We start from the raw sequence: 10,557 nt of genomic DNA, 5'->3' as shown, positions 1-10,557 counted from the left end.
GGCGCTTTGACATATGTGCAGATGGATAGATAATAGAGAATGAGCATTTTGAGATCTATACATGTGGATGAATGATAGTGAATAAGCATTTTGAGATAATTGGATGATAGAGGATGAAACACTTTGAGTGCAGTGGATGATAGTTGATGAAGCGCTTTGAGATTTATGCAGCTGGATGAATAATAAAGGATAGAATGCTTTGAGATTTATGCAGTCGGATGAATGATAGAGGATAGAATGCTTTGAGCGTTTTAATATTTTGTGCAAGATAGAGCGCTTTGAGATCTGTTGAAGTGAATGGATGGCAGACGATAAAGTACTTTGAGATCTGTGCAAAATGCATAGCTGATAGAGGAAGGAGTGCATTGAGATCTATGTAAGCGGATGGATGACAAAGAATGGAGTGCATTGAGATCTATGCATGTAGATGGATGATAGATGATGAAGAGCTTTGAGATCTGTGCAGGTGGATGAATGAGAGGAGGAGTGCTTCGAGATCTGTGCGGGCAGATGAATGACAGAGGACGGAGCATTTTGCGATTGCGTGAAGCTATAATTTAGCTTTTCTAAATCAAAGATATTTGTCTTTTTTTCTTACTCTATCAACGGGATAGACAGCCGGACTATATTACATAGAATTTAAAACTTTGATAACTTTTGTTTAAATGGATATGGTCTAAACTCAAAAGATGCCCTATAATTTTTTTCTTAAAAAGATTAGGTAGGTGGTGGTGCGGGGTATCCAACCCCTTGCCTCTCGCATGCCAAAGGAAGCGTTCCACCTTATGAGCTCCATCCCCAAGACAAGGGCGTCTTGCAGTCTTTTCCAAGGGGAATTATCAATTAAGGAACCCCATGCACTACGAGATTCACGGCATGCGAAGTACAAACATCTCCTTCTCTAGCAAAAAAAAAAAAGGTACAAACATCTCGCTCGAGGGATCATTGCTTTTTTTGGTAGGATTAAGGTCATAGTTGGCCAGCTTTAATATCGACATAAAAAAACTTACCAAGACAGACAATGAATACAGTTGATCCATGAATAATATATGATGGATAGCCATGATCTTAAAACCCAATATATTCAGAGCTCATAATGTGAATTTATATACACATTCTCTCTTTTAGGATACCATTTTTCTCCTACTAAAACAAAAGTGAGAGAAAGAAGGAATCAGAATGGAAAGAAACAAAATCAAATGAAGAGTATCTAAGCAAAGAATTGCTGTAGAAATAACCTCAGACTAAGTGTTCTATATTCATAGATAAAATAAAATAGCATGGTGCAATAGATGTGCAATTTAATTCAAAATGACAAATTAGATAAAACTTTTTTGATCACTTATGTGGGTGGATAAGGGCAATGCTGCCTTTAAACAAACAACAAGAAGGAAAAAGGAAAAACGAAAAAAAGAAAAAAAGAAAGAGAAGCAAGACATCCTGGTACTTCATTATAGATAGAAGCACTTTACACATACAATATACATCACTACTAGATGGGCGAAAAAAATAACAGAATCAAATGGAACAAGACAATAGGGAGTTGCTTAAAAGAATTTATTTGGGAGAAAAATGGTGTTTTAATTACGGAATTTGTAGTCTGGTCACAAAACCTTCTCCCATTTAATATTAGAGAGAACATGAAAAACCGTAAAAGGAAAATGACTAAAGAATAGCTCCACCAACAAGAGCAGAGGAAGCTAAAGAATAGATAAAGATACAAAGTTAAGAAAGACAATTTGACAGAAAAGTGAGAAGTGAGATTCACAAAAAGAATAAGTTGCACTTGCACCTTTGAAGAAGGATATGTGTAATTCCTCTTATACTTGATTTTTGTGTAAAGGATTTGTTAATAATTAATCTTAAGAATTTAAGTAACTAGCTAGGTTCAATTGTCTTAGAAAAAGTTGCTTCACATAATTGAAGCTATATGGTTTGATGCAAAACTAAGAATGTATGACATGTGGATTCTATCCATAATTTTGATCACAAGGAAAAAAATAGATTGGTATGGCTAGTTTATTTATAGCTTCTCATTTGTCCCTTTGTGTCAAAAAATCTTTAGATTATTTGTTTAACAAATATCAAAAACCTAACCTACTATCAAGAAGGATTAATTTTATGATAACTTTTCAAGACATGCATATAATAGAATGGGGGGGCAAGCCCTTGAGTAGCTAGTCCTTCTCGAGATTTGGATACTATATAAGTAGGTTTATCATGATATTACTATCATGTATTACACTCATTCCAAAATAAGATACCCCTCAAGAAAAAGACTAAAAATTTGCAAACCTTGCAAATTTTGGAGATATAACAATGACTTTGAACATTTGTGGTAGTGTACTTGCAAAGGCACTAGAGTGCTTCATGACTCTTTAGAATACTGTTTTCATACATTCTTCTAGTCTGTAAAAACTTGAGGTATACAAAGACATTTCCAATTTGCTTTGAGTTTGAGGTAGATGACTTAACAATTTTCCTGTAAATTGTCAATTATAGTTATTCATCATCTATACGGATTGATTTGTTTGCTGCCAATTGTAAATAAGAGACTGAAGGGTATGATTTGGCATCAAATGCTTATGATTTAACTTTAAGTTGGTCATTGGAGATGTCTCGTGGCCACTATCCAACCATTCTTTTATGGCTTCCAACTCATAAGAGAATCCATCTGCTGCCACATGTGGTTGTTTCATCACCTCCTACATAAAAAGAAAGTAGGAAGCAAATTTATAAGTTAATATAAGAACTTCTTAAGTAGCTCTCTCTATAGTCATATACCAAGAAGTGGATCACATAAATAATGACTTCATTTACAAGAGCACGAGTACATATTGCTCCACTAAGATGCAAAACATAAAATAATTTTTATTTGGAAAGGTATATTCTTAAAATATCATGACAATTGATTTATTGCTTGATTCATGAGAATACCTGCCATGCTCATAAAATTTACATTCTTCTTTCTTTATCGTAGCAAATATGAATTGGACACACTTCAAAATAATGCCAGAACAATCATCTTTGGTTATAACCATAATAAATTAGTGTGCCACTCAATTATTCCTGTACAGTTATCTTGTGCATGAGTGGTGGAAAAGGAAAATTTACATTCTTCTTTCTTTGTCATAGCAAATATGAATTATACACTCTTCAAAATAATGCCAGAACAATCATCTTTGGTTGTAACAATAATAATTAATTTACCACTCACCTATTCCTATCAAAGTATATTGTATCAGCTAGTTAAGCCTAAATAACGACTGCACATTATCTTATGCATGAGTGCTGGAAGAAGAAGAAACAATGACTTTACTTACAAGAGCACAAATACGTATTGCTCTACTAAGATGCAAAAGATAGAATACCTTCTATTTAGCAAGGATACTTTCTATTTGGCAAGGTATATTTTGAAAATACCATAATGATGGATTTGTTGCTTAACTCATAAGAATAACTATCTCGCTCACAAAATTTATGTTCTTCTTTCTTTATCATAGTAAGAGGGTGAGCCTGGGTGCAACATTAAGGTTGCTCTATGATGACTTCACAGGAACAACCACTCTGCACATGAGGATAATATTATGTACATCTAACCCTCCACATATTCTAGAATGGAAGGCGAGAGCTTCGTACACTAGACTGCCCTTTCTTCTTTATCACAGCAAATATGAATTATACACTCTTGAAAATAACACCGAAAACATCTTCTTTGGTCATCATGCTAGATGGTTGAATTAATTATTTGCAAATATATACCACCAGCTGTCACAAATAATGATACTTATGAGGAAAAATAAAAACTGCTGTATTTGCATAAGGAATAAAATAAAAATATTCACACATACAAGTTTCTATATTAATAGTTGCTTTGTTGCCTATATTTTCTTAACAAAACTTGTAATTTTCTTTGGGTAGGCGAGTTTGGCATAGATGCGCATGAGGCCATTTTATTCATTCCCACAATCAGTGCTATCTACCCCTCCAAAAACTTTAGTTTATTCATATATAATTATTTATATAAATAATTATTAACATAGAAATCTAGAGATGACAAATCTAAGACTTACAATATGTACATGCTTATATATAATAGAGTCTTGTTTCATGGAAGGAATGTGATGCTACACAAATGTGACTAATGAAGGTCATGCTTCTTGCTCCCATTCTCTTGAGCGCCTGTCGGGTAATTCAGCAGGATTAGGCTAGATTTCCTACTGGATTTGTGAATTGAGTAGCTTATTTAGACAAGGACATATCGATCCAACACCTTCCAATCTGAATCTTGTGGGAGAAAAAAAAAATATCCGCGGATCTTTTTTCTTCATGCGGATCAATAGAGCCCATAAGCCAAAACTTAGGCTGGGATTTAGGTGGGCGTTTAGAAGATTGAGAGATGGCCAGTCAATTGCTCTAATTCCTATAAAAATATCTAAATAGACTGATGTATACATCCAAATTTAAGACAAGCTATTGCACAACATAATATAGTTCAATGCTCTAAGTCAGATAATTATTAAATTTTAGAGTGCGTTTGAGCGAACTAATTCCGTATACTATTTAGAGAAATTAAATTTTCTCATAGAAGTTTGTAACTCAATGTAAAATATTCTAATATATTGTTCCAAAGGGTCTTTCCCATTATAAATTACCTATAATATTCTATCCCTTTTGATATCTATCTGATTTAACAAACATGTCTTACCATACAAAATGGAACTCTTGGACATCCATTATTGCCAATCCATTTAATGTTCTCATGCGACCACACATGAGAAGCAATAAGGGTTAATAGTGTGAAAAATGAAAAAAAACCATCCAATCAATGTAAACCATAAGAAACTTCAAAGAGATAAGCCAAGATTTTTTATAAAATCCCAGCTTAAAAATTAAGGATAATAGAGAAAAATCTCATGATTATCTATAAAAAAAACTCTTACATAAAAAAAAGAAATAAATACATGGAAATTAACAGTTCTCCAATTTCTTTTGATTTTCTCCAATGTAACCATAACAATGTTCCTCTCCAACTAATTGTTACTCCTCTCCCAAACTTAAAAGAATCCCATTCATAATCAATCATGTATATAGATCACAATCTCTCCTTGGCTTTCTCCATAATCTGATGATATTTGACATGTGTATTCTACATGGTTATTCAAAAAAAAAAAAGAAGATTTGATAGAAGGTCGTGATCCATGATCAAAATTATTTGCAGTAGATTGGATGCATATGATACTTGTTTAATCTTATTTATTATTTTTATCATTTAATATTTAACATTAAGAGATAAAAGAAGTGTTTACATTAAAAGGATGAAGTTGAGACAAACCAAAAAACAAAAAATACCTGGAAGATGGGACAAATGAACACATTGGGCGCATTCTCTTGTTCTTTCTTCTGGTGTCCTTTACCCATCCTCACCTTCATCCTCTCCTCCGCCCTTTTCTTGAGATCTTCCAGTTCCCTCACCATCCCAGCCGTCCATTCATCCTCCTCGCCGTCCCCATCCTTCTCCGCCGTCTCAGCACACCGCAGCCCAACCCCCGCGAAATCCGCCGCGAGGTCCAGCGGCCAATCCCCGGCCGTCCGATCCAATATCCCCATGAGATTCCCCTGTCCTATCGTCCGTCTCACCTCCTCGTCCGCGTCCGCCTCTCGGCCGGTGAGGAGCTGGAGGATCAGGGCACCGAGGGAAGCGACGTCGGCGGCGGGGGCGGGGACGGAGGAGGGGCGGAGGCCGGAGATCTTCGCGGAGAGGTGCCGGTCGAGGAGGACCCAGGAGGGGCGGAGGCGGCCGTGGGCGACGGGGCGGGGGCGGGAGGAGTGGAGGAAGCCGAGGGCGGAGGCCACCTCGGCGGCGACGCGGATGCGGGCGTGCCAGGGGAGGAGGACGGATTCGGTCCGACGGGGGCAGGAGGAGAAGAGGGCGTCGTGGAGGGTGCCGCCCTCCATGTATTCGAATACGATGCACCGGCGCTCCACGCAGGCGCCGATCACGGCGACCACGTTGGGGTGCCGGATCTTGCAGAGCCACCCCACCTGAGTAGAAAGAGACAAAAGTCGATTAAGTTCGCTTCTTGCTGAAAAAAAAAAAGAAAAAAAAGAAGCAAGCTACCTGATGAAACTAAAAAAGCTCTCTGTTTTTTTTTTACCAAACAATTTTATTCTATTCAAAAATATTTTTAGAAAATTAAAAAGTGCTACCGAGTCCACTAAAAAAATTTGCCAAACAAGATCCAAAACAAGATGACTTTTTAGCCGTAATCTATACGAGATGCTGGTCTCAAGAAAATATTGTATAAATGTTCATGCCTAACCTCAGCAATTAGATAGCATTAATTCAATTAATGCAGCTCTAGTGACTTATGTCTTGGACTTCCATCTACGATGAGACCCATTGGCTACATCGAATGACACCATGGTTTCAAGATCACTTATTCAAGCCTTGGCATGCCGGGACCTCAGTTGGAAGAAATCTTAACCAGACTATAATTCGAAGTGTAGTCATGTAACTCTTGATCTTAATTAGCTTATATTTTCATTTAGCGAGGCTATGTACTTCTTTATCTTGATTGAACTCATTGTAAGGACGGTTTCATGTTCTAGGCACGTACATGTTCCCAGTAGGACACGGATGAGACTTGGCCTTTTAATTTTTATAACTGGTCAAGTTAGACCTAACTTTGAAGGTTCCAGAGAGTTTCTCGGGGGTTGTATGCTTCAAACCTTGCTTTCATCAGGGTGTGGGAGATTGGGTGCAGTGGAGGCCTAGACAGCTGACAGAAACCAATATTTTGATTCCAGAAAACCTTTCTAAAGTTGACTCATAAGGCTCAGATTTTCAAAAGTGGAAGGGGTCGTTGCTCTGCTAATTTGGTGGGAAACTCAAGAGCCAATATTGCAACTTATATTCAACTAACAAGTGGATGCTATGTGAACCCTGGAGTTACGTCCATGGTAAACTACGTGGCTCTTTTCAAATGCCAATCCACTACAAAGTTTCCATTAGTGGCTGGCCACAAGAAAAGTTCCATACGCTGAGCTTGCGGCTCCAAAGTCCAATATAAAATTTTCCACAAGCAAGGAGAGCCCTCCGGGGAACGTTTCAAAGATAAATAACTAGATGTCATGATCTGCTAGAAATCGCGCCTATCCTAGTGACCTCAGGTTTTTTTTTTCCAAAGGAAGACCAGCACCATGGACTGGAGCTAAAAGAGAGAATCAAAGAGTCAACTGGATGTTGAAGTCGTGACAGAATCCAAATGCAGCAGTTGAAGTTAAGCTGATCACCTTGGCCTTGAACTCGTCTGGGAACTGCAACCTGAATTCAGTCTTGAACTGGATTGCCACAGTGGTATGGCCGATCACTCCCTTGTAAAGCATGCTCTCTGCGCCAGCTTGAATCACCATGCGCTCCGAGAAGCCGCCGGTTGCATTCCACACCTCGTCGGCGGTGAACTCCCTGTAAACGCAGCTCGAACCATCCGCCGCTGCAAGCGCCTCTCTCTCCTCGTAATACTTGATCTTTTGAAGCAGCATGTCTCTTTGGCGGCGAATCTCCTCCGCCTCTCGAGCCATCTCAGTTTTCGCGCACACCACCTTCTCCAATTCAGCCTCGATCCGTGTCTTGTCCCACGAGGACAGCTCGAGTTTGATCATGAGAGCCTTGTTAAGGCCGCGCATCGATTTTAACACGCCACCTTTCTCGACGACTTCATCGGAGACTTTTGTTAGTTGGTCTTTCACCATGTCCAGCTCGTCCGTCAACTTGGCTTGCTTAGCTATTTCTTGTTTCAGACTCGCTTCAATCTCCTCAGCCTGAAACGAAGTGTTAGAGCTTTTAAAAATAGAATTTTTGTAAATACTATGCCGGTGCTTAGAGAGGTCTTAATTAATTACCCTTTGATTACAGAGGGAGGTAAACCATTCAGCTCTTCTTCGTCTCTCAACATCGGTTTTTGCTTCGATCTTCTTCTCCTCCACCATCTTCTGAGCTTCCTCAACCTTGGCTTCCAAGGCTTCAATTCCCTTAATGATAATAGGGGGCCGCTTCTTGAGAAGCAACAGACCAGTGTTAGATTATATAGATGACTTGCCGGGTAACCTCAACTTTGGTAACCATTGTTTTCTAGTTTTCAAAGTCCAAGTCTATACGCTAGGATGTCCTGATTTGGTTTCACACCAGAATGATCAGTTTTCACGCGCTTGTAGTAATCTTTTCACACTAATTATGTTAGCATAATTGTGGTCTACACTCCAAGACAACATGAACTCTATGTTTACTACCAAGATTAATTTGACAAAATGGCAGTACTACGGAGCCAACCTTTCATACTTACCATGTCAGAAACTGTGGTCTCCAGATTGGCCTGGTCCTTGGAGCCAAGTGACATTGTTTTATTCTCTTCCTCCAACGACGACCCTTCAGGGTTCGATGATACCAGACATTGGATATAGTTCTCAATTTCTTCCCAATGATCTTCCCACCTACTAGTTACTTCAGGCATGACAGTGTTAGGAGGCGAGGCCAAAAGACGAGAAGATCCATGGTCAGTGCAACACAGGCTGCCATCACTTAGTATCTTGCCTAGCCACCCTTTTAAACAGCACTTTTCCATGGATTTCTTCCTGAGATCGGCAACCATCATTCCTTGTTCATCTTCGAAGTAGTCTCCACCATCTTCCTCTTCTCTAAGGAAAACCAGCTTCCCTCCACATACCATGAATATATCGCAAAACTCCGGCTTGTGCTTGCGAACATAATATGGGATACTGGTGTCATCCTTCAATTTCCTATTTAGGTGGTAAAATATGCGTATATATATATCAATAGCATGCGGATTAGCAAAATCTGATCTTTTAATATAAAAAGAAAAGAAGAATAAACATATATATCCTCCAAATTAATCAGGCATTCCCCGATTCTTTGCCAAGTCCAATGTTGAAATGAATAAAGATACTCGTTACCGTGATAAAGATTTTGTGAATGAGATGCCCACGGCCAATTTCCTGATCTGAAGACTAGATATCAACTCAATGATAGTCTTATGGATGCTTTCATCAGATCTCTCGATCTTCAATACTTCTGGTTTCACCTGTGAACACCAATAAATGGTGATGAGTGTAGAATGCAACCCAGTAATTTATAAGCAGTTGCATCAGAATCAGTCGAACATAAAACCTTGCTACAAAAGGCCATGTATTTGCCCAAGAGCTTGTCCACTGTATCTTTCTCCCTCATTCTAAGATCCTCCAACATCTCATCATTCACCGAACTGGTTGGAAGCTTCCCAACTGAAAAAGAAGCTCATAAGCACATTAAGCCCAGTTGGAGGAGCGACCGAAATAGAATTGGTGTTCATTGCTTACATGGGGTGTATATCAAATCCTTCGACACACTAACATGCAGGATCACAAAGGAAACGGATTGAGAAGACCAGTTCCTAAGAGCCCACCCTAAAGTTCCAAGTCCTTGCTGTAGATCCTTCCCAACAGCAACATAAACCTTCTCTTGCTGGACTGCCATGTTTGAGCCCAAACTTACTCAGACTAGATTTTGCGTTCTCGATCAGGACTGCAGCTGATGTTTATGACCAAGATCTTGGCCTTACTCAAACTAGATTTTGCAGTTCTCCATGTTCGCCAAGGATTTGAATCAGCTAATCGTTCTCGGTGGGTTATATTATTCAAATGTCTCCGTTTGGAAATATCAAGGGATTGGGTAAGACCGGTCGGCATTTTCTAGAGCCTAGGACGGCCAGAATTTTGGCTCTTTCTACACTCCACGGGCTTTTTAAGATATACATCTCTCCTTGCGTTGTCCTTTAGCACCGATTAACCGTCCACAACTCCAATGCGACGCCTCCGACTCTTCTCTCCCTGACCCGGCCCTTGATCGACCTCCACTCCGCGGGTCGGGCGAGTCGATCCGGCGGACTCGCCAACGGGGAGTGGTTTGGAAGCCAGCCGAGCCAGCCGAGCGGCGAGAGATCCCCGCGGCCGGGCTGGGAAAAACCGAAGCCTCGCCTGTGCGGGACGACGCGAGGTCTCCGGGAGGATCCTGGGTCAGCCTGCGTCGCGGACGGAGAAATTAGTACGCATCTTAGTCTATCAACTAATCCAATAAAAATTAAACACGTCAGCTAATTTAAACCGCTGCTATCATGGTTAAAAGAAAGAAAAGAACGGGTAATTAATTTTCCACCCTCGAGGACACCAGTGTAACAGAAAGTCCCGTTAACCATAATTAAATCTTTAGTCCAACAACCATACTAACTTTAATTTTCGATTTCTAAGACCTTTTTTTTTTAAGAAAATGTCGAAGATACCCTCGCCCCACTGTGGGAGATGTGGTGTCGATACCCCATTCCTACCGAAAAAGAAGAAGAAAAAGGAGGTTGGTCACAACGGCCAGGCCGCAGCCGCCGCTGGCCAGCCACGACCCACCCTCCTTTCGGGCACTCCGACGAGGGAAGCTCTCCCTTGAGTCGCGGGTCAAGAAAAGAGGAAATGGGAAGAAAAGAAGAAGAGAAGAAGAAGAAGGGAAGCCGG

The 10,557-nt window shown here is 39.9% G+C and overlaps 1 protein-coding gene across 1 annotated transcript; it reads right to left on the bottom strand.

Moving 5' to 3' along the window:
- Positions 1-2,344: 2,344 nt before the first annotated feature.
- Positions 2,345-10,068, bottom strand: LOC103716216 (U-box domain-containing protein kinase family protein). Its single transcript, XM_039124898.3, has 8 exons — positions 9,376-10,068; positions 9,188-9,300; positions 8,974-9,101; positions 8,346-8,799; positions 7,906-8,058; positions 7,297-7,824; positions 5,353-6,045; positions 2,345-2,705 (listed from the first exon to the last, which is right to left on the bottom strand). Exons 1-8 carry the CDS (start codon positions 9,530-9,532, stop codon positions 2,514-2,516), a joined length of 2,418 nt encoding a protein of 805 aa, XP_038980826.3. The 5' UTR covers positions 9,533-10,068; the 3' UTR covers positions 2,345-2,513.
- Between the last annotated feature and the right edge of the window lie 489 nt (positions 10,069-10,557).

The sequence above is a fragment of the Phoenix dactylifera genome, chromosome 2 (genome assembly GCF_051530095.1).
Source record: "Phoenix dactylifera cultivar Ajwa chromosome 2, Ajwa_hap1_PhDact_Kaust_v1.1, whole genome shotgun sequence".
Classification (NCBI taxonomy): domain Eukaryota; kingdom Viridiplantae; phylum Streptophyta; class Magnoliopsida; order Arecales; family Arecaceae; genus Phoenix; species Phoenix dactylifera.
Note: the sequence above shows the minus strand (reverse complement) of the source record. Positions and strands in the feature narration are given on the sequence as shown.